Source organism: Trachurus japonicus, chromosome 10, assembly GCF_045865225.1.
Source record: "Trachurus japonicus isolate A0001 chromosome 10, Traja_1.0".
NCBI lineage: Eukaryota > Metazoa > Chordata > Actinopteri > Carangiformes > Carangidae > Trachurus > Trachurus japonicus.
The window spans coordinates 37,151,717-37,176,877 of NC_140916.1; the positions used below are offsets into that span (position 1 = coordinate 37,151,717).

At 41.0% G+C, this 25,161-nt stretch overlaps 2 protein-coding genes across 3 annotated transcripts; one reads left to right on the forward strand and one right to left on the reverse strand.

Moving 5' to 3' along the window:
* Positions 1–834: 834 nt before the first annotated feature.
* rab33ba (RAB33B, member RAS oncogene family a) lies at positions 835–4,216 on the forward strand. The gene is made up of 2 exons (XM_085788885.1): positions 835–1,110; positions 3,695–4,216. Exons 1-2 carry the CDS (start codon positions 835–837, stop codon positions 4,199–4,201), a joined length of 783 nt encoding a protein of 260 aa, XP_085645011.1. The 3' UTR covers positions 4,202–4,216.
* An 8,030-nt stretch (positions 4,217–12,246) lies between these two features.
* On the reverse strand, positions 12,247–23,534 carry LOC146980377 (uncharacterized). 2 transcript variants are annotated; one of them, XM_085788786.1, is made up of 6 exons: positions 23,359–23,534; positions 21,757–21,816; positions 20,715–20,846; positions 19,176–19,322; positions 16,392–16,449; positions 12,247–12,428 (listed from the first exon to the last, which is right to left on the reverse strand). In XM_085788786.1, the coding sequence occupies exons 1-6, from the start codon at positions 23,521–23,523 to the stop codon at positions 12,301–12,303; spliced, it is 690 nt and encodes a 229-aa protein (XP_085644912.1). In that variant the 5' UTR covers positions 23,524–23,534; the 3' UTR covers positions 12,247–12,300. The 2 variants fall into 2 exon arrangements, with proteins under 2 accessions (XP_085644912.1, XP_085644913.1); XM_085788787.1 differs by having other exon boundaries at positions 12,270–12,425.
* Between the last annotated feature and the right edge of the window lie 1,627 nt (positions 23,535–25,161).

Below are 25,161 nucleotides of genomic sequence, written 5' to 3' on the forward strand. Positions count from 1 at the left end.
AACAACTTTATTATTGCTTTACAAAATACATAAACAGTGCATAAGACCATATGATGAGCATCATATTAATAACAATTGGATAACAAATAGATGTGACAATAAAATAAATACATACATAAATAGAAATAAATAATAGTAAAGAAATAAAATAAAAAGGAGAAGAAAAAAAGTAAGACACACCAGGGGATATGAGCAATGGAAATTAAATTAAATTGATATTAAAGTGGGAGCACAGATTTATAGTTTTGATATATTTCTTGTTACTAGCAGAGGAAACTGACTTGAAATACACCTCCAGTTCTTTCATGAAAACACAAAAAATGGGTTTTACTTTGGCAAATTTACACTTGTGGATATAAAACTTTGCAAGAATTAAAATGAGATTAATTAAAAAAATATTATTTTTCAGCTGGAGCGTCACTCTTTATGGAAGCTGCATTTTACAGTTTTTACTCCGGGGAAGTGAACGCTTCATAGACGCATCTCGCGAGACGAGACGAGACGAGACTTTGCTTGACAACAGTACGTGGCTGCTGACAGGCAGCTGAGCAGCAACTGGGAGTGTTTACTGGGTTACTGTGGTTGGTTTTTACTCTGCAGCAGCACTGAACCCAACTGAACCCCGGACTCTCCTCTGGACCCATCCGCCCTGCAGCCGCTGATCCCCGGCTGCTGGAGGAAGCTGCTCCCCGCTGCTCCCCGCTGCTCCCCGCAGGCCTGCAGCCGCCCTGCAGCCTCACTCCCCGGCTGCCTGCAGCACAAGGGGCCGCTGCTGCTGCTGAAGGAAGCTGCGGCCGCCTATCGTCCAAGCACTGACGGTCAGTCCGGTGTGATATGGCGGAGAGCGGCTCGTCGGTGCAGCTCTCCGGGTCCCTGGCCGGTGGCCCCGGTGGCCCCGGCGGCCCCGGTGGCCCCGGTGGCCCCGGTGGCTCCTCTCTCCCGCCGCCGCGGACCCGCATCTTCAAGATCATCGTGATCGGAGACTCGGGCGTGGGGAAGACCTGCCTCACCTACCGCTTCTGCGCCGGCAAGTTCCCCGAGAAGACCGAGGCGACCATCGGGGTGGACTTCAGGGAGAGGCTGGTGGAGATCGACGGAGAGAAAATCAAGGTGCGCACTGACGTCACTGCTCACTGTGTGTGGAGGGAAAACACCTGTGTAGACACACACACACACACACACACACACACACACACACACACACACACACACACAGTTACAGTTACAGTTACTGAACTATCCTTTTACAAAACATATTATATGAACCACTTGAAATTTCTTGATAAAAATATGTGCAATTTCAAATTTTTACACTTGACAAATTCATCCTGAGGGCCAGATTGGACCCTCTGCAGGGCCGGTTCTGGCCCACGGGCCGCATGTTTGACACCCCTGATCTATGTGGTTGTTTAGGGCCACAGCCGTTAGGTGGGGGGCCACATGATCAGAAAGGTACCGGGGTTCATCAAGTCATTTAAACATCCTGAGGTCTGCACGTGCAGCTATGAGCTTTATATGTAATGTGAAGTCAATATTCAGCTTCTTTTATCTCACATTTGAGACATTTGGTGAAAATAGAACGGCAGAATGACAACATTTGTGCTCAAAAAACAATCTTACAAAATACTCTAAAACAACTCTGTGTGGTAACGTTGTGTTATTATCTCATAGCGTGGTGAATGTGCAGCTCACAACTTGTCCACCAGAGCGTTGTGGAGTTGTTGGATTGTGTATTTGATGAGTTTGAAGAGGGACAGGGGATCTGTACCGTTCACCTCCATTGTGTTCACTGAGCAGCTCACGTCTCTGCTCCGCTGATCTCAAAACAACATGCACCGATAATTAAAGGTAATAATGAACCTACTGCTAAGACTATAGGGGTTATGGTGATAGGCAAAGTTGTGAAAATGTTGAACTAGGCTATCTCATCAAGATGAGCAGTGAATTGTAAACAGCAGAAAGCAAATGAAGCCAAATTGGCAGGGCCTCTCTCCATACATAGAGGGAACACAGAGCAGCAGCCAGCTCATTGTTGTGTTGAATTAAAAGGATAGTTCATCATTTTGGCAAATTGACCCATTGCCATAATCCCTACAGTCATAGCAGTAGGTTCATTACCTTTAATTGTCGGTGCAAGCTATTTTTAGAACGGCGGAGCAGAGCGGTGAGCTGCTCAGAGCTACGCTACGGAGGCTAAAGGAAGTTCTTGGTTTTCTTCATCAAACTCATCAAATACACAATCCAACAACTCCACAACGCTCTGGTGGACAAGTTGTGAGCTGCACATTCACCACGCTATGAGATAATAACACAACGTTACCACACAGAGTTGTTTTAGAGAGAAATTCATGCAAAACCGCTGATGCACGTTGCCTTCAGGGACAGTTTTTCATCAAGCAGTCTCTGTATTTCCCTCTAAAACAACTCTGTGTGGTAACGTTGTGTTATTATCTCATAGCGTGGTGAATGTGCAGGTCACAACTTGTCCACCAGAGCGTTGTGGAGTTGTTGGATTGTGTATTTGATGAGGGTAACCAAGAAATCCCATAATGAGCCTCCGTAGCGTAGCTCTGAGCAGCTCACGGCTCTGCTCCACCGTTCTAAAAATAGCTTGCACCGACAATTAAAGGTAACGAACCTACTGCTATGACTATAGGGATTATGGCAATGGGCCAATTTGCCAAAATGCTGAACTATCCCTTTAAACTGAAAATGGAAATTGAACCATTTTAGTTAAAAATAACAGTTTTCTGTTGAAGTGATTCTAAACAGAAAACAGGAATTGAATCATCTCCCTAAACTTTGCCCTGAACTGTCTCCCAGTGTGGATCTACACCTCTCACTCCCATTCAGTACTGACACCACATCCATCTCCTTCTGTGGTTCTTTTTCTTTTTAGCAGCAGGTTGTGACAAAGGAACAAGAAAGATCACAGTTACTTCTTGTCAGGGCCGTTGTATAGGGGAGAAAGGTGGTGATAACTCTAGGGGCCCAGCGCCCAGTGGGGCCCATAAAAAACCCCAGTAGTCTAATCTTTGTATGACTGATTTATTCTGCGTAAGACCCTGACTAATACTCATAGTACACTGTAAAAACTCAACATCTTTCCAAGAATATTTGTCTTATTTCTTGTCCAAATGTCTCATTTCTAGTCAAAACTAATCTCTTTCCACTTAAAATAAGACTCATTACCTAAAAATTAACTTGTTTTTAGATAATTTTCACTTAAATTCACAATAAATAGAAAAATCTGCCAGTGAAAGCAAGTTTTTGTGCTTGTAATAAGGAAGAAAAACTTGCTCCACTATCAGATTTTTTCTACTTATTCCAAGTGAAAATCTGCTTGAAAGAAGTAAAAAGTGTCTAAAAACAAGCTACTTTTAATATGATGAGTCTTATTTTAAGTATAATGAGATTTGTTTTGACTAGAAATGACATTTTGACTAGAAATAAGACAAATATTCTTGCTAAGATACTTGAGTTTTTGCAGTGTAATGCTGCATTAGCATCAAAACAAAGAAGGCTAAATAAAAAACGATAATACATACGTAGTCTAAGAAAAAAAAGTGGAAAAGTCAGGGGGCAGGGGCCCACTTTAGTATTCTTTAAGGGGGCCCAGAATTCCTAGCAACGGCCCTGCTTCTTGTAGTGTTTGATCCATTTCCACTCTGTCTTGTCTTGTCGTCGTCCACAGATCCAGCTGTGGGACACCGCGGGCCAGGAGCGCTTCAGGAAGTCCATGGTGCAGCACTACTACCGCAACGTGCACGCCGTCGTCTTCGTCTACGACGTCACCAACGCGGCCAGCTTCCGCAGCCTCCCCGCCTGGATCGAGGAGTGCAAGCAGCACGCTCTGGGCACCGAGGTCCCCCGCATCCTGGTGGGGAACAAATGCGACCTGCAAGACTCAGTCCAGGTGGGCACGGACGTGGCGCAGCAGTTTGCAGACGCTCACTCCATGCCCGTGTTCGAGACGTCCGCCAAGAACCCAAACAGCCAAGGAGAGGGACGTGAAGGTGGCGGTGGGAACAGCGACCACGTGGAGGCCATCTTCATGACGGTGGCGCACAAGCTGAAGTCGCAGAAGCCTCTGGTGCTGAGTCAGCCGTCCTGCGGGTCGGGGGGCACCGTCAACCTGGGCAGGGCCGGGGGGGACGGGGGGGAGGGGGGGAGCAGGGGGGGCTGGAGCTGCAGCTGCTGAGGGAGGAGCAGGAGGAGGAGAACAAGGAGCAGGAGGAGAACAAGGAGCAGGAGGAGAACAAGGCTGTTGAACAGGACCGGGCCAGTCAAACTCAAGTTGGATAGATAGTCTACTTGCCAGCCCATAGGGCCCCGTTGTGAACCCGGAAATGTTGAGTACCCCAAAGTTTTATGTTAGAAATATATAGTATGGGTCCCCAGTATTCAGAAACTGCCGGATGCTAACTTATATATATTGGACAATTAGCATAACAGACATAATTAGCATAAATTAGCATAATTGCCTATAATTGGGCAATATTTCAACAAAATTGACTTGGCTGATCTGGGCAATATTGGAGTGGTTTTAGGGGTTATTGATGATGCTGAATCCATTTCTGACATTTTCAAAATTCAAAATGGCTGTCTAAACCGGAAGTGACCAGATTTTAACCGCCAGTGGGCTGATTTTGATGGATTTTAAGCCAAATCTTAAGTTTTAGAGGATGCTGGTTGGACATATAACTCATGTATTTGAAGCAATATATAGTATGGGTCCCCAGCATTCAGAAACTGCCCGATGCTAACTTGTATGTAGTGAACAATTAGCATAATTGACATAATTAGCATAAATTAGCATAATTGCCTATCAAAATTGACTTGGCTGATCTGGGCAATATTGGAGTGGTTTTAGGGGTTATTGATGATGCTGAATCCATTTCTGACATTTTCAAAATTCAGAATGGCTGTCTAAACCGGAAGTGACCAGATTTTAACCGCCAGTGGGCCGATTTTGATGGATTTCAAAATCTGGTCACTTCCGGTTTAGACAGCCATTTTGAATAAAATATTGCCCATATAGGCAATTATGCTAATTTATGCTAATTATGTCAATTATGTTAACTGTCCAATATATATAAGTTAGCATCCGGCCGTTTCTGAATACTGGGGACCCATACTATATATTTCTAACATAAAACTTTGGGGTACTCAACATTTCCGGGTACTCATTGTTGGCAGGTAGACTAAGAGCAGATGAATCAGATGGAAACGGCTTCACAATCGACCGATGCCTTCATTTGAACGTGACCCATATTTCCTGTGCTTGTGCTTGATTTTTTTTTATAAATGACTTGATTGATGATTGTGGGCAGTTCATAGTGTGAATGTTGTTTTTGGAAAGCCAAACTAACTCTGTTGGTTCATGGAGATGATCCAACAGTCTGTCAGTCCCAAGCCTGCACCCTCCAAGTGTCAGGGCAGTTATCTTCACGTGCTCATGGAAACACAGTGGCATTATAAAATATCTTTTTTTTGCTTTTTTATTTTATTTTATTTTGAGGGCAGGGTGTCAGAATGTTAAAAGAATAGTTCACCCAAAATTCAAATTGCACTCATTATCTGCTCACCCTCATGTCGACTAAGGGCTGGGAGAAGTTTCAGAGTCCTCCGTGGCTTCTCTGATATCTATGACGGTTGCAAATGGATACCAACTGTCTTCGTAACAAAAAGACACACCAAAAAACATCCAAATACCTCCATGCTGCTCGTATGTAATGTCCGTCTTGTATTGAAGCCCCGAAATGCGAAATTGTTCCGAAAAAAATTAAATAAGTCTATATTTCGGCGAGATTTGGACGGACCAGGAAGAGGAGCTTCCACTACAAAACAAGCTTGAAATATAGACTTATTTAATTTTTTTCGGAACAATTTCGCATTTCGGGGCTTCAATACAAGACGGACATTACATACGAGCAGCATGGAGGTATTTGGATGTTTTTTGGTGTGTCTTTTTGTTACGAAGACAGTTGGTATCCATTTGCAACCGTCATATGGACATGCACTGCTACGCCGAGACCCCCTGTAACTCAGAGAAGCCACGGAGGACTCTGAAACTTCTCCCAGCCCTTAGTCCACATGAGGGGGAGGAGATAATGAGTGAAATTTCAATTTTGAGTGAACTATTCCTTTAAATCAGAGTTTTCAGTCCGGTCCTCTTGTGAGAACAACGAGCTGAACAGCTTTCACTGTCACTGTGACCTCAAAAAGCAGATATCCAGATAAGCAGTGAAGCAGAGCAGCTTCACTGCAGCGTGACCATGCAGACAGAATAACAGCAACAGTCAGAGCTTTAGTGCATTATCTAAAGCCTTCCTCCTCATCACTACAGAACACAACGCTCAGTGGTCTGGTTTGAATTCAGACACAGCTGTGTTCAGGTTTCCCTTTAAAATCACGCTGTATAGACCGAATCTCCTTGTTGTTTACATTCTACTTCCGGGTAGAAAACCAGCACGTAATTTGAATCATCAATAGTAACGAACGAGAGTTTAGCTATATCTCATATTTCTCACGCCCTATCACCGTTTAGACAAATCTGAAATGATTGAAGAAACATCACTATTTCTGTGTGTGTGTTTTGTGTTGCTATGTGTTGTATTTATTCAGTTTGGGGGAATCACGGTGTCTAGAAAGCATCAGTGGCTGCAGCTGACAGGGACAGCTAACGGTAGCTAAGCTAACGGCGGTAGCTAAGCTAACATCAGGACGTCAGCTGTTAAAACCCTCCCGTTGTGGGACACGACATGAAACTACTCCAGTTAGCTCAGTCATGTTGGAACTCAGATATCCGCTGGAGAAAATATTTTTTCGTTTATTGAGTCACTGAGTTATTAAAGTTAAACAGGTAGCTAACCGTTAGCCCAGCTAATCTCTGATAACCATGACTAATTACAAAAATGTGCACACATAAATAGTAATGTTTGTCTAATCATTGGTTTTATAGACTTTACAAACATCAGATTAGTCTAAACGGTGATATAGTGACATGAAAAATTAGATAAATATAGTGAAACTCTCGTCCGTCACTATTGTTCTCATGCTGGTTTTCTACCCGGAAGTAGTTGTAAACAACAAGGAGATTTGTTCTATTAACCCTCCTGTTGTCCTTCTGGGTCAAATCTGTTTCCTTCCTCCATCCTTCATTCTTCCCTTCCTTTCTCCCTCCCTTCTTTCTTCAATCCTTTTTCCCTTCCTTCCTTCCTTCCTTCCTCCCTCCCTTCCTTCCTTCCTTGAATGAATCTGTTCCCTCCCTCCATCTTTCTTTCCTTCCTTCTTTCCACAATCCTTTTTCCCTCCCTCCCTTCCTTCCTTCTTCCTTCCATTTTGACTCAATCTGTTCCCTCCCTCCTTCTATCTTTCCTTCCTTTTCCCCTTCCTTCTTGCATCTTTCCCTTTTTCCTTCATTCCTTCCTTCCTTCCCTTCGTCCTTCCTTCCTTCCTTCCTTTCTTCCTTGACCCAGTAGGACAGCATTTTAGTCAGAATTTGAGTGACTTACTGTCACCAGCTGCATGTAATGATGAGTTTTACCAAGGTGGAGCTGTAAAAAAAGAGGGAATTCTGACAGAATGCTGACTTTGATGATGATGATGAAACTCTTTATTCAGTCATCACATAATACAACAACTATCAACACTACAAACATTATCAACAAAGTAGTGACTGAAAAGCCACAGGCAGAAGCATCATGCTTAGATTTACTGTCCTATCCACCTTTTTCCGAACGTCAAAAACGTAGCCTGTTTTGCCGGTTTTGCTCTTCCGGTGGAATTTTATGTTTACGTTTCCATGGTTTCTGTAGTCGCAGTAAATGCATGGATTTTTTTTTTTTTTTTTTCAATGAAAATCTGTCAAACACATGGATCATCACAGCAGCTTTTAACAGTGGATATCACACAAATTGACATCCGTGTTAAAAGCCAGCGTTAATAGATCCGTAAAGATGCGTTTACCGCAACTATGACAACGACTGAAAACCATGGAAACGTAAACGTACAATTCCACCAAACCGGCAAAACCGGCTTCTTCCGGCTTTGACCATAGATGACGTTCGGAAACTTGTGCATAGCAAATTAAGCTACCCTGCATTCTTACAATATAAAGATAGAATAGAAGAATATAAAACAAACAAACATGAAAGCGAAACTAAACCAGAAAAAGACCATAACCAACAAAGTTAACAGTAATTAAATATAGAGTAGAAAACAAATTATTAAATAACAGAGAAAAAAGACAAGAAAAAATAACAAACAAATTCTGAGAATTATGACTTTGAGGAAAAAAGTCTGAACTCACATTTGTTTTTGTTTTTTTTTGTTTTTTTTACAGTCCTCTGTAGGTTTTGGTTAGTGCAGTTCTCCACTTGTGCCAGCTTGAGGCTCTGACTATAGTCTGGGCTGGTTATGGATGTCAGGGGGGGGGGGGGCTCAGACAGATTTACTGTATGTAGATATACTGTATGTCATGCTTAAGGATGAAAAAAGAGATTTTGAAAAAAGCAGCTAATGTACTGTACAACCCTCACTGTCTTTAAGTGCTTAACGTTCATATTAACAGCAACCAGATGAGGTGAGTCAGTCAACCTGAGACATGGGGGGTGGGGGGGTTGGGTCATTATTGTGGGGTAGGGTCTCACACATTAAGGAGCTGTAGGCTAGTTTTGCTATTTCCAACAGCTGATGTCACACTGACTGCTGAAGTCGCTCATTGTAGGTCTGAACGATTATTTTCATTATCAACTAATCTGTTGATTTTTTAAACGATTAATTAACGATTAGTTGTTTGGTCAATAAAATGGTAAAATATGTTTCCGAAACCACAAAATGACGTCCTCAAATCTCTTGTTTTGTCCACAAACCAAAGAGATATTCAGTTTATTGTCATTATTGTCATTTATTGCAGCTGAAATCAGAGAATTTGGACTTTTTTCTTTAAAAAAAAAAACTACCCAAACCGATTATTCGATTATCATTTTGATAAGTGAGTCTGATCTCCATGGAGACGGTGTAAAGTGGACCACACTTATCTGGCGCCGGGAAAACATCACTCAATCACTTTACACTGTAGGGCACATCCACACACACACACACACACACACACACTATGATGGACACGGAACAGGCTGTTAGATAGTAGAAGACGTGTGTGTGTGTGTGTGTGTGTGTGTGTGTGTGTGTGAGGCTTTGTGCTGCACATTGCTCCATCTACACAGGGCCGTTGCTAGGAATTCTGGGCCCCCTTAAAGAATACTAAAGTGGGCCCCTCCCCCTACCTTTTCCTTTTTTTTTTTTTCTTAGGCTACGTATGTATTATCGTTTTTTATTAAGCCTTCTTTGTTTTGATGCTAATGCAGCATTACACTGCAAAAACTCAAGTATCTTAGCAAGAATATTTGTCTTATTTCTAGTCAAAATGTCATTTCTAGTCAAAACAAATCTCATTATACTTAAAATAAGACTCATCATATTAAAAGTAGCTTGTTTTTAGACACTTTTTACTTCTTTCAAGCAGATTTTCACTTGGAATAAGTAGAAAAAATCTGATAGTGGAGCAAGTTTTTCTTCCTTATTACAAGCACAAAAAACTTACTTTCACTGGCAGATTTTTCTATTTATTGTGAATTTAAGTGAAAATGATCTAAAAACAAGTTAATTTTTAGGTAATGAGTCTTATTTTAAGTGGAAAGAGATTAGTTTTGACTAGAAATTAGACATTTGGACAAGAAATAAGACAAATATTCTTGGAAAGATGTTGAGTTTTTACAGTGTACTATGAGTATCAGTCAGGGTCTTACGCAGAATAAATCAGTCATACAAAGATTAGACTACTGGGGTTTTTTATGGGCCCCACTGGGCGCTGGGCCCCTAGAGTTATCATCACCTTTCTCCCCTAGACAACGGCCCTGGATGTACATGATGCCCATCCTCACTCTCACTCTGAGCTGCTGATATATTTTGCATGTGTGTTGTTGTTGTATGATCAGTGAACATTGTTGCCATGACGTAGCCACAGCTGGTCTCGTGGCTTCCTCTGCTGTACATAAACAAACCAAACGGCCTTCATTCATTCATTCATTCATTCATTCATTCAGGACTCACTGTTGAAAAGACATCGTGACATGTTGTAATGTACATCTGCTTTCTGTGTCTTGTTCTTTGAAGTGTCCTTTGATTTTGATACGTGCTGCACACTGGACCGGGTCGTGTCATGTCCTGTCTGTCGCTGCAGCCATGAACTACAAACAAACACTGGTTCTGTACCTGTCATTGCAAACGCTCACAAAGGGACATGAAGACAGACAGAACGGTAGTGATTCACAAGGCGACTATAAATGAATTGGGAGCGAGGGAGGCCTGCAACGGTTTGGTCATGTGTAACCTTGCAATAAACTTCTCTCAACATTTCACACTAAGGAGTCGTCTTTTTTTTAGAAATCACCAGTGGTGGACCGTAACGGAGTACATTTACTTAAGTAGGCTACATATCCAGAGGATTTGTACTTTACTTGAGTAGGGGAGAGTGGGGTAAGTTGAGCCACTTTTTGTATTCAGGATCACTACATCAAGACAATTATAGTTTTGTTGCTAACTAACACATCTGCATATATTTCAGGATGTTTTGCATCCCTACAAATTAACAGAATGAGTGTAAATATAACAGTTTTTAAAATATAGCATGTTCAAAAAAAGTGGTCTTGTGACCATAGGAGTGGGGTAAATTGATCAACCCCCCCTTCTTTCCTTCCATCCATCTCCTCCCTCCCCCTTTACTTAATATTTCATCTGTCCAGGTTACAGGTGAACACAAACTGCAGGGACTTCCTGCTGAGTCACCAACTCACTGAGATTTGGGGAGTTTTGTAATTAAATCGCATCTTGGGAAGAATCCCAGATATTTTTCTTTGAAAGTAAAGTTTGGCCTCACTATAAACAACTTTTCCTGTTTATAGGAACATACTTACTGTAATCACAAACATACAGAATCTTGATTTAATCATTTGGACATATACAGCCAAAATACATTCATTAAGTGTATAGGATAGGTGGCTCAACTTACCCCACAGCTACCTTAGCTTGGGTTTATTGCTCTCACAGCTAAAATGGTGCAGTTTCATGCTAGGTTTACTACCTCATGTTGTAGCTCATAGATACCACAACCCATGTATAAAACAAATTTACAATCATCTGTTTTGGTCTAAACACAATTCTCATGAAACTTATGATCGACAAAATTCACTCTCGAGAGTGAAAAATGATTTTTTTGGTCATAAATGTTAAACCACGGGGCGGTGCGTGGCGCAGTGGGTAGAGCGGCCGCCCCATGTAGAGGCTACAGTCCTCGCCGCAGGCGTCCCCGGTTCGAATCCCGCGTCGGGCAGACCTTTCCTGCGTGTCATTCCCCCTCTCTCTGCCTCCCCATTTCCTGTCTATCTCTACTGTCATCACTATCAAATAAAGGCAAAAAGCCGAAAAATATACTTTAAAAAAAAAAAAAAAATGTTAAACCACTTTACTCACGTGGTTCTAATCTTCACAGACTCCATGAAATGATGCCTGCCTCCCTAATATTTGGTCACATGCTAACTTTTTCCTATAGTTTCCTAGAAACAAGGGGTGGGTCAACTTACCCACTGGCTCATCTCACCCCACTCTCCCCTATTAGATTCCATTGGTACTTATTACTCTTACTTGAATACATTTCCAAGACAAATATTCTTACTTTTACTCGAGTTAATTTCTAGGAAGGCTGAAAAGTACTTGTTACTTTTACTCTGCTCTTTTTTTCTTTTCTTTTCTTTTTCTAAAATACTATTGAACAAAGAGTTCATTCTCAGAAACAAGAGTTAAAAGGTTCTTAAATTCATTTAGAAAAAATTATAGTAATAATTCATTGATGTGAAAAATAAGAAATTTACTCTGACTCTTACTTTTTGGATACTTAAGTACCTTTAAAAGCAAGTACTTTTTTACTCTTACTTGAGTAACATGTCAACTGAGCTACTTTTACTTGTAACGGAGTAACTTTGACCAGTAGTATTTGTACTCTTACTCAAGTACTGGGGTCGAGTAGTACTCTGTCCATCTCTGTAAATCACTTCAGCCACGTTGATTCTTTCATTTATTAATTAAACACATAAAAATGTACAAAGTTTTATGAATAAGAACAAACTGAATCAGTCCTGATGGGGCTCGTCGTATTCACATCTTGTGCTTCTATAAACTACGTCTCCATGGATACGGGCACCGGTAAGAAATGTGGAGGGACATCTTGAATCGGCTGTGTCAGGTCAGCCGGGTGTATGGAGGAGGGTTGGAGGGGCCCTGGTCCTGGTCCTGGTCCGGCCCAGCGGGGGGGGGGCCCTGCTCAGTGGGCCGGGCCGGGGAGTTGAACAGCCTGTCATCGCCACCTGCTGGACACAGAGGACAGCTGCATCACATCACCTTTGTTTAAAGACCCACTCCCGTGAAAATCGTGTTTTCTGAGCTTTTCACATGTTCCTGTGGCATTTTTCTTGTGTTAGAGCACATATCAGCAGAAAAGGAAGTGCAAAATTGCATTTCAGAGTTTTTCTGCCTTCAAACTGCTGTGAACCAATGGCAGACGCGAACTGGCAGTTTCAGGAAGACTGGAGTTGAGGGTGTCACAGCTCCAGGGGAGGGCACTAGTGCTACAAGCTCCCGCCCCGCTCTGCATCTGGCTCAGAGGTGAAAGCCTTCACAGCTCGGTGTAGCTGTCAAGGTATAACAGGTATAGCTCACCTGGTAGAGCAGCTTGCACCATGAGCAAGGACTATGCACCAGTCTGGGATCGAATTCCAGTGTGGAGTTTTATGCTAAACGCGCTGAATCTGTAATTGTACAATGTCCAGCTGTCAGCAAGCGGGGGGGTGGGGTGCGAGGAGGTGGCTGGGCGGGTGCAGAGCAGCGCAGTCTCCGCCCACCCTCCAGAGGTGCATTGCTAATGTGCATGGCTAATGAGCTGGTTTTAAAATGGCCGAAAAGGGTCGCGGGAGTGGGACTTTAAATCTCATGTGAAATATTTGTGCTCCAAAGTATCCAGAAGTATTGGAATTCTGGGTAAAACTAGACATGTTTTAGATCAGAAGTCACTTCAAATGCTGCACTATGCACTCACTGATCCGTACTTATCTTACTGTGTTGAGGTATGGGGGGGAAACACATATAAAAGCACTTTACAAAAGATTTGCATTTTACAAAAAAGAGTCATAAGGATGGTTCATCATGCTGGGTACCTTGATCATACAGATCCGTTGTTTTTAAAATCGGGTATTTTAAGATTTGAGGACCTGGTCAAATTCAAAACGGGTCAGATTTTGTTTAAAGCCTGGAATAGGTTGCTACTAATAAACATCCCAAAAAATGTTTATGGTCAGAGAAAGCATATATGATTTAAGAGGGAACTGTAACTTTAAATAATCTACCATCCATTCTACCCTGAAAAGTTTTAGCATCTATTTTTGTGGTGTAAAAATGTGGAATAGACTAGATGAGGATATAAAAATGTGCAATAACTATTTAAAAGTAAGTACAAACATACACTCTTGGACAGCTATAAAGAACTTGACAGCTAATTTTACTCTTTTTATTTATAATCATGGTCTTATTTCATATTAAAGCAATATGTTTTTAATCTTCTGAATTGTATGGAACTACAGATGTATGACATGAATCACAATGTGGCGGGGGGGCTGAACTTGATCAGCTTTGCTTCCTTCAGCCCCTTCTATTCTCAAACTGGCACAGTATCATTATTGTTTTGTTTCTTGTTACATAAATTGTTTGTCTTTTGATGTGCTGGTTTGAGACAAATAAAAATCAAATCAAAAATCAAAAACAGACCGTCTCTTACAGCCTCTGTCTGCCTGGATCACTCAGGTTCACTGTTCCCTCTAAGGTGTTTTACTGCTCCACCTCTTTGCCCAGAAGACAAAAAAAAGTTGCACACTCAAATATCCCCGACTAGTTTACTGTTTATTTCTCCCTAATGTGGCTTCGAATTGTGAAATTTATGGCCTTAACCGTGGTCTGTAGTGCAACTACTTTTGCTTTAGAATTATTATTACTGTTCATATCAAGAATGATTCTGTGCCAAGAGTTGATGACACCAACTTGATGTTAGTTATTTTTTTCATATTGTTCATATGGCAATACATGTAAAATCTATTTTGCCAAAACAATATTGTATTTTGTTATCATTAACTGTAACTGGAGTAGCCTTTAATGTTGTCAAAATAATCTGTTATTAATCATTATAGTAATAGCCAATTGTATTGATATTTGGAGTTGGAGAGGTGAGGCCATAGCACCAGCATGTGGACGTACTGTGTGTACGTTTAAGCTGCCGCTCAAAGTCGCTCCAGCAGCTCATCAGGGGAGTTGAATTTCTGCTCACGAGTTTTGAAAATTAGAGGGAACATTGCTCAGGTTTGGTTTGTTTTCTTCATGTGCACAAAATAAACACTGGGGAACAAAAAAACAACAACACAACACTCCAAAATAAAGTGATAAAGCAGGACCAGCACCCAGGATACATCTAACATCTCAAAATTATGACCGAATTTTGGATTGATACATTTTCAGTGATGACTAAGCTCCCAAAAATAAAAAATAATGCCGTAAAAGTGATTTTACTGAACTAAAATGGAGTCGTAATATTGACAATTCTTCTTGAAATAAAATATTTATATACATTTTTTTTTTTAAGGTACATTGTGTAGGAATTCCTCCCATCTAGCGTTGCGGTTGTATATCACAAGCAATTCAATGGGCTTTATGCACAGCTCTACTACTTCCTGAAATAATAATTGGACCAACTGATTAATCCAGGTGTGTCTGACCATTGTTGTGAGGTCAGACACACTTGGATTAATCAGTTGGTCCAATAATGTTAGACAGGAAATAAACGAGCTGGCTTATTTCAGGAAGTAGTGGAGCTGTGCATAAAGCCAATTGTATTTTTCATGCTGCATTCACCTGAAATCGGTCAGATGGCAGACGGACGACAGCCGCTGCACGTAACGGCTTAAACAAGCCTCTATGTAAACAAGTGGTCCGTCAGCACGAGGCAAAACAATACACGTGACAATATGTTGTCATGGCGATGTGGTAAAGTAAGTTTTTTGTGCTTGTAATAAGGAAGAAAAACTTGCTCCACTATCAGATTTTTTCTACTTATTCCAAGTGAAAATCTGCTTGAAAGAAGTAAAAAGTGTCTAAAAACAAGCTGCTTTTAATATGATGAGTCTTATTTTAAGTAGAATGAGATTTGTTTTGACTAGAAATAAGACAAATATTCTTGGTAAGATACTTGAGTTTTTGCAGTGTAATGCTGCATTAGCATCAAAACAAAGAAGGCTAAATAAAAAACGATAATACATACGTAGTCTAAGGGGAAAAAAAGGAAAAGTTAGGGGGAGGGGCCCACTTTAGTATTCTTTAAAGGGGCCCAGAATTCCTAGCAACGGCAACGGCCACTGAACGTAAAAACATGGCGACACCACATGGCAGCAGCACCGAGCTTACCCGCTCCATGTAGATATGAATGATATGAACGGCTCATTCAGAGCTGAAAGGAACACTTCACTTTGTTGATGGGGGGATTACTGGTTAATGAAAAACAGACTTTTGAACAAAATAATCCGATTTTCCTGAATAGATAACAGGAGAAGTTACACAATGTCCCTTTAAATTCTAACTTTCATTCATGTAATATTGTGTAACATAAACTGCAAAAACTCAAAATCTTTCCAAGAATATTTGTCCTATTTCTTGTCAAAATGTCTAATTTCTAGTCAAAACAACCCCTTTCCATTTAAAATTAGACTCATCACCTAAAAATTTACTTGTTTTTGGATCATTTTCACTTGTTTCAAACACATTTTCACTTGAAATAAGTAGAAAAATCTGCCAGTGAAAGGACGTTTTTTGTGCTTGTAATAAGAAAGAAAAACTTGCTCCACTATCAGATTATTATAAGTGAAAATCTGCTTGAAAGAAGTAAAAAGCTTCTAAAAACAAGCTGCTTTTTAATGTGATTAGTCTTATTTTTAAGTATAATTAGATTTGTTTTGACTATAAATTACATTTTGACTAAAAATAAGACAAATATTCTTGGTAAGATATTAGATTTTTTGCAGTGTAATGATTTCTTTTGGTGTCAAATCTGGTCCTAATACTCCATGGTAGAAACCAACCTCGAAAGACAAACATGAACAGTGATTTTCTTTTTCTGGGAAATAAAAAAAAAGCATGTTTACTTTTACTTTCACTTTTTATTTGACTCACGACCAAGTACACGGTATGGACGGAGTACTATGAGTTTAAATGTGTGAGTCAACAGGAAGGTTACTTACCTCGCCAGGTGCAGACCATCTCTGTGTCTCCAGGGTCGGACTGAGGAACAAGTGTTTCCTACAACACACACACACACACACACCCACACACACACCCACACACACACACACACACACACAGTGGACAGCAGGTTACACATCCAGTACTGAGCCGACCGGTCAACACTGTCTGCAGTCAACTCAATCTTTTACACAGAGCTTCAGGAATCAGCAGGGCCGTTGCTAGGAATTCTGGGCCCCCTTAAAGAATACTAAAGTGGGCCCCTCCCCCTAACTTTTCCAGTTTTTTTTCTTAGACTACGTATGTATTATCGTTTTTTTATTTAGCCTTCTTTGTTTTGATGCTAATGCAGCATTACACTGCAAAAACTCAAGTATCTTAGCAAGAATATTTGTCTTATTTCTAGTCAAAATGTCATTTCTAGTCAAAACAAATCTCATTCTACTTAAAATAAGACACATCATATTAAAAGTAGCTTGTTTTTAGACACTTTTTACTTCTTTCAAGCAGATTTTCACTTGGAATAATCATAGTGGGGCAAGTTTTTCTTTCTTATTACAAGCACAAAAAACTTTGGCATCATTGGCAGATTTTTCTACTTATTTCAAGTTAAAATTTGTTTGAAACAAGTGAAAATTATCTAAAAACAAGTTAATTTTTAGGTAATGAGTCTTATTTTAAGTGGAAAGAGATTAGTTTTGACCAGAAATGAGACATTTTGACAAGAAATAAGACAAATATTCTTGGAAAGATTTTGAGTTTTTGCAGTGCAAGCAAAACAAGCATAAAAGCAAAACCATGTCATGTCATTTAAAGGTTATTATGCTGTTATTTTACTGGTCCACTCCAAATTGCGCTGTACTGTATGTGGCCCCTGAACTAAAATGAGTTTAACACCCTTCAGAACTTCAATCGTCTTGCAACATATCTTCATTTGACGAAATGTCTCGGACCTGTACTTTGACCGTGTTTATGAGGAAATGACACGTCGTCATGTCAGAAGCTTCTTAAATCACAGCAGGAGGCAGAGAGATATATATACACTGTATATTAGTTTCACTTTTTGAATTGAATTACTGACATAGGCCCTAATAAACTTTTCCATGATATTCTAATGCACCTGTACATTGGAAATAATAGGAGTGACAGGTACAGTAGGCTATATTTAAGCAATATATGTATATATATTGCTTTTATAAAACGGTTACCAATAATGACAAGAGGAATATGCAATCAATTTCATGTAGTTTTATTCAACCAGAAATACATATTATCCGATAAAATAGCCTCACTGTGAAAAAACTAGTCCCACCTCTCCAGACGTTAGCTCCTAGTTAGCTCTGCATCTGGTCTTTTCCTCTGTCACTGCTCAGTCCCCTCTACCATTGTTAACCCTCTGGAGGTCAAAGTTCACCTTAAACATGTCAATTTAACTACTCTAGTCCATTTTTTAACATCGTAAAAACTCAGACTGCAACAGACTGCAACAGTCCGTTGTCATGGATACATGACAACAACTTCCATTCATACCAGTCATACGTGCCTGACGCGGAGTGATAGCCTACGCTGTGATAAGGCTTTAGAATAGTAGCCGTGGTATATGCTCATTATACCACGGTTAACAACCAATCAGATCGCAGGATTTCACCTTTCCATTTTATAAGCAATAATTAATTACAACACGACAGCTCTACTTTACACTGCTGACTTGTATCATCACAACAGACATGCTGACAGACATGTCTGTTCTGATGATATAAGTTAGTGGTCCTGAAATGTGTGTTTCTCTTCTATAACACACATTCTACATCTCGGAGGCGACGTCTTTCCACTTAGGGCTTTCTTCACTTTTCAAACAGGGCAGAGCTCCGTGGGAAACACCTGCCTGACAACAACGTAGGGAACCGTGCACGTCCACGGCGCACAGCTCCACGTTGTAAGTCTCTTCTGTATGTTTGTGTTGTTGTTATACTTGTGTTTGGATATACCTGTTAGTGTGTGTGCCCTGCCTGCCTGCAGGGCCGTTGTCTAGGGGAGAAAGGTGATGATAACTCTAGGGGCCCAGCGCCCAGTGGGGCCCATAAAAAACCCCAGTAGTCTAATCTTTGTATGACTGATTTATTCTGCGTAAGACCCTGACTAATACTCATAGTACACTGTAAAAACTCTACATCTTTCCAAGAATATTTGTCTTATTTCTTGTCCAAATGTCTCATTTCTAGTCAAAACTAATCTCTTTCCACTTAAAATAAGACTCATTACCTAAAAATTAACTTGTTTTTAGATCATTTTCACTTAAATTCACAATAAATAGAAAAATCTGCCAGTGAAAGCATGTTTTTTGTGCTTGTAATAAGAAAGAAAAACTTGCTCCACTATCAGATTTTTTCTACTTATTCCAAGTGAAAATCTGCTTGAAAGAAGTAAAAAGTGTCTAAAAACAAGCTACTTTTAATATGATGAGTCTTATTTTAAGTATAATGAGATTTGTTTTGACTAGAAATGACATTTTGACTAGAAATAAGACAAATATTCTTGCTAAGATACTTGAGTTTTTGCAGTGTAATGCTGCATTAGCATCAAAACAAAGAAAGCTAAATAAAAAACGATAATACATACGTAGTCTAAGAAAAAAAACTGGAAAAGTTAGGGGGAGGGGCCCACTTTAGTATTCTTTAAGGGGGCCCAGAATTCCTAGCAACGGCCCTGCATTTGATCTGTGTTTATGGTTATTCTCATAATGTTTTTGGTTCCATTCATTCAGTGCAGATGTGAGGTCCTACCAGTCCGGTCCTGGTGTCGTAGCAGCCACAGCGCGGCAGACTGCGGCTGCCCAGGTAGGCGATGAGGGAGGAGAGGAGCAGGCTGACGCTGCAGCTCAGCAGGATGGTGGCGTTGGCCCCCTTCACCATCCGATGCAGCACAAACGTCTGAGCAGAGACAGAAACAGATCACTAATGTACTAATGTCTGCTGTTAAACCAGAACCAGATCAGCTAATGCATAATATTGCATATTATTGACAGCATGGAAATGTTGGTCACACGTTTTTAAAGGGATAGTTCACCCAAAATTTTAATTTCACTCATTATCTCCTCCCCCTCATGTGGACTAAGGGCTGGGAGAAGTTTCAGAGTCCTCCGTGGCTTCTCTGAGTTACAGGGGGTCTCGGCGTAGCAGTGCATGTCCATATAACGGTTGCAAATGGATACCAACTGTCTTCGTAACAAAAAGACACACCAGAAAACATCCAAATACCTCCATGCTGCTCGTATGTAATGTCCGTCTTGTATTGAAGCCCCGACATGCGAAATTATCCCGAAATAAATTAAATAAGTCTATATTTCAAGCTTGTTTGTAGCGGAAATATAGACTTATTAAATTTTTTTTCGGGACAATTTCAACTTCAATACAAGACGGACATTACATACGAGCAGTATGGAGGTATTTGGATGTTTTTTGGTGTGTCTTTTTGGACAAAGAAAGTTGGTATCCATTCACATTCACAGTTTTTGAAAAAACCAAACACAGAGTGATGGACTTCATAATTGGTGCTGAGTTTAAATGTACAAAAGTTTCATAAGTATTGGGGCGACATTTTGGTGAAAGTTGGTGATTTTCCATGGGAAGTAGCAGGATTTCCAAGGAAGAAGAAGCCTGACACTGTTTTCCTGATTGGGTATTAATTACAATGTGTCAGGTAGGCTATGGAGTAAGACCACTTCCAAAAAGATGTGTCCATGATTCTAACCATTCGTATTCGTAATGATAAACATTTGTATGTCAATAAAAAAGTTGTACCCAAAATTCTGCTGTCATACACATGAGTCTGAGAAGTTGTTAGGGTTAGGATTGTTTTTATGTGAGCATGAATCTAAAAGCTGTGAGTGCAAAGTCTTGTGAATACAACTCTAATTTCTACGACTACGAAGTCTTCACTGTGAACACGAATTCAAGTTTGTGGGTACGAGTAGAAAAAGTGTTGAAATGACGTCACAGGCAGGTCACAGGGGAAAGCAATCGAACCCCGATTGCTCCAAACGCGCACACGGCTGACAACAGTGCACCCATGGACACCGGCAACTCAAGGGTCACAGGTAAAGTCAATAACACATCCAGTATTTAGTTATTTATTTCATTAAAATAATATATCAGACTCATGTGTATGACAGCAGAATTTTGGGTACAACTTTTTTATTGACATACAAATGTTTATCATTACGAATACGAATGGTTAGAAGAATCATGGACACATCTTTTTTGGAAGTGGTCTTACTCCATATTGTCTGCCCACTTAATAAAACCTGAGAGCCTTTTACTCACCACGTGGGGACTGTCGTGGTGGTGGAAGACGTCCTTGTCCTCCTCCCCGTAGGTGAGAGTGAGACAGGAGTAGGCAGCGATGAAGACAGCAGCCACACAGGAGAGGCCGGCTGCCGCCACCATCACACTCACCTGCAGGGACACAGGAAACAGGAAACAGGAAACACCACCGTCTGCTCTGTTTCCACTGGAAGGCTTTCAAACATGGAGCACCCAGTCACACGGCTCACAAATAAGGAAATGCTTCATCATTTTCCTCCTCCTCCTTCCCAACAGCATCAGCATCATCAGAACATTGCAGAAACTGGTCTTATCTATTGCTAGAGAGACAAAGAGCAGCTGAAGCAGCCCAGGCTCTGCTGACTGCTCTTTTGGTTTGCTTGTAATGTACTTGAAACATGTTTTACATTAAAGGGATAGTAGCATTTTTTTTTTTAAAAAGTGGGGTTGTATGATCTACAAATAGCCCCTAAGTACTTTAATTGCAGTAGAAGACTCTCTGCACTCCTCCCGTTAGCAACACCAGCCCATAATAGCCCTGCCCAGAGATTTACAACATACATTGTTGTGAACAGACCCAAAGAAACGGCCTATTTTCACGGCCTAAAAGAGGTTTTACCTGAAAAAAAATACACAGTTCCATTGTTCACTATAATATAATTTTTTCCAGCCCTTCAAAGTGCAGGAAAAACACAGTTTTTATTTGGACCTAACCAACTGCTGATCGGCGGGCGCTAACCCTGGGCGGAGGGATACGTGAGTTGGTTAGGTCCAAATAAAAACTGTGTTTTTCCTGCACATTTTACCTCAACTTGTCTGTACACTAGTGATTTGGATAATAATTCCAGTGATTGCTTGTTCTTCCTGTCGGTGTGGTCCTGTCTGACAGCTGGGAGGACGTGTGGGTCAGTGGAAGAGGAAACCCAAACAGATGGAGGATCAGAGCAGGACAGGATCACATGGTGTCTGTAGCAGTTCTATATCGGAGGACGCAGGAAAAACAAACTACTGACTAACTAACTAAAACTACTGACTGACTTACCAGCAGTGAGTTTTTCCTCTGGGAGGCGAAGAGGGCCAGGACACCAGGACAGGCCATGACCTGCAGGACGAGACCAGGACTTTACTGTACAATGAGTGCAGATAATATTAAGACATTTTTATTTTTATTTAGATCACACCTTTCTTAGTTCCTGAGTCTGACTTCTTCTCCACATGAGAAGAAAAACACGTGGGCAGAGTTATGTTTCTATGTCCTCCACCATGACATCACTTTACAAGGACATTTAAACAGTAAATAACACACCACTGCTGTCTACTGGGCATCTATAGCTATGGAGAGGCTGTTAGGCTATAGTTGTTTTATTTATGGAGACCATTGATATCAGAGCTGCTATCCTGATTGTTTTCATTATTGATTAATCTGCCAATGATTGTCTCCATGGATCAATTATTTATTTTGCCAATAAAATCCGCAGCAATAGTGAAAATGCAATGATGTCTCATTTGTTCATAGCTGACATTCACCTTTTTATCATATAGCCTACTGTACATACAGCAGGGGGAGGAAACTGCTCATCTAAGGGACTACAGGCAGTAAATTGGATGTTTGGCATTTTTTATTTATAAGAACACAAAGTGATTACTCAATTCTAATTACTAATTATCATTTCATTTCATTTCTATTCGTCAGATAACATCTAAGATTTTTTTTTTTTTTTTAATAAACTTTATTTACACAAAGTAGTGTACAAGGCAACTGTCAATACGAACACGGAATGCTCGAGGTAATGCACTTTGGGAAAATAACAAAACAAAAGAAAAAAAAACATAATAATGACAATAGTGCATGAATCAAATAAAGAGAGCAACAGAGAGAAAATAAATAAATTAAAATAAATCAAATTCATTACATAAAGCTAAAGTTTTTAAAGCTTTGGAGTTTTTGCAAAAATTAAGTGTGTCCAGATATGATTTACAGTAAGAGATGAAGATAAAAAAAGTTGGGTTTTTGTTTTGTAAATTTGCTGGTAATAAATAGACAAATCTGCCAGTGAAAGTAAGTTTTTTGTGCTTGTAATAAGAAAGAAAAACTTGCTCCACTATCAGATTTTTTCTACTTATTCCAAGTGAAAATTTGCTTGAAAGAAGTAAAAAGTGTCTAAAAACAAGCTGCTTTTAATATGATGTGTCTTATTTTAAGTAGAATGAGATTTGTTTTGACTAGAAATGACATTTTGACTAGAAATAAGACAAATATTCTTGCTCAGATACTTGAGTTTTTGCAGTGTAATGCTGCATTAGCATCAAAACAAAGAAGGCAAAATAAAAAACGATAATACATACGTAGTCTAAGAAAAAAAAAGGAAAAGTTAGGGGGAGGGGCCCACTTTAGTATTCTTTAAGGGGGCCCAGAATTCCTAGCAACGGCCCTGGTCCACAACAGTTTAGCTGCTGGGGTATTAATTTCTTGGGAAAGTTTCCTCAAATGTCTATTGGTGCATTTTTTCAGATAACATCAAGATCACTCATCACTACTGCAGCCAGGCCGTGACGTCATGGTCAGACAGACCGGAAGTGTGTGTGTGTGTGTGTGTGTGTGTGTGTGTGTGTGTGTGTGTGTGTGTGTGTGTGTGTGTCTCACCAGTCCTCCCCACAGCGGCGTCCTGCTGGCGCTCAGCGGGGTGTTCTTACGGAAGACCGCGTCCATGAAGCCGCAGACCACACAGAGACCGGCGCAGGCGATCTGGATCACCCCGAGGACCAGCACGCTCCTCTGGTCCAGGATCAGGTACCTGTAGCGGTCCATGTCCGCGGGGCCAGCGGGTCCAGAGGGTCCAGAGGGTCCAGAGGGTCCACTAAGTCTCGGATCGAGTCTGTCAACACACCGAGCTGCTGCTTCTCATCTCAGACAGAGAGCTGTGTGTGTGTGTGTGTGTGTGTGTGTGTGTGTGTGTGTGTTCCGCTTCCGCAGGTAGCCGCTTATCCATTAACCTGGCTGTCCAGCAGCAGCAGCAGCAGGTGCCGAGAAGGCCCCGCCCACTGGGATGACGTCATGCAGAGGGCCCCTCCCCCTCCATCCCACCACTGTTGCTGCTGGTTGTGTCAGAGTGAAGTCAGTCAGGTCATATGGGACATAAAGTCTGAGGCATTTTGCAATTCAAATATTATCAGCCAATCACAAAAAACGGGTTTAAATAGTTGCCATAACCATAGACAGGAAACTGTCAGACTAAAAATAAATGTCCCATATTACTGTAAAAGCTGTAGGCCTACCATATTACCTGAAACTTGCAGAAGGGGGAGAGAAGGGGTTTCTGTGAGTTTATAGTTTCTAAACAAATATAGGATACTTTACAATAGCCTATTATTTAAAGCAGAAGTAAGTGGTCCGGTCGTTTTGGCTAATGCTGCGTTCCCGGCAGGCTTTTGAAATCGTAAATTACACCTTCAAGTCACGACTTACGACTTTGTAGCGTTCCAGGCAACCCACTCGTGTTTTTCTGACCTGTTTTACCGGTGAAAGTCACTATAACGGCCACTCGTAACTTCTGACCCGTGAACTCGCACCAGATCGAACTGGTACCACTTCACAGGTCGGAAAAACACGAGTTTCCTTGAACGCACCATAACAGTCCTCGTCCCTACGTCGCCACATTCACGGCGTCCCTTGGCTGCACACACAGCCCTGCATGCCGTTCTCTCTCCTCATTGGATAAAAACTGTAGGATACGATAAATGTTTTCTCCTGGGCTCAGAGCAGAGCAGAGTGACTGACAGACCCGTGTTTCAGACCAAACACTCTATAGAAGTGATTGCTGTCGGAAGATATAACTATTTAAGACTTAGATTAACACAAATATATCACTTACTTCTGCTTTAACAACAGAAATATTGGAGAGATCTGAAGTAGGCTAAGCACCTTTTGCTGGTGGTTAAAGTGTCCCGTATGACCTGACTTCACCCTGTGATAAGCACAGCAGAGGGATTTTCCTGCCAGTGCACTATATTACACACAGCGAGTCGACCAATCACTGACTGGAACTCACTCTGACACTGTTTCCTGGTTTGAGCACCTCGGTGTCAGAAGCAAGACGAAGCTGTTCAAAGTCCAGACACGTCCCACCAGCGACCGCCAGGGGGTCATTCCTATGTTCCCACAGCCTTATGTTCCCACATTTCTAACTTTTGTTGTCACTGAAAATGAGGCCCTATGTTCCCACAGCCCTTTGGTCCCACCATTGGTTGGGTTTAGGCAATGAAGAAAAGAGTTGGTTAAGTTTAGTAAAAAGACCAGGTAGAGGCTAGACAGGCCAGATAGGTAGAGAGAGTCCAGAGGGAACATAGGCACGCTCTCGACAGCCAGCACCATGACAACAACCACATCCACAGTTTGGATACTGGCAAGGCAAGGCAACTTTATCTGTATAGCCCGTTTTTACCACCA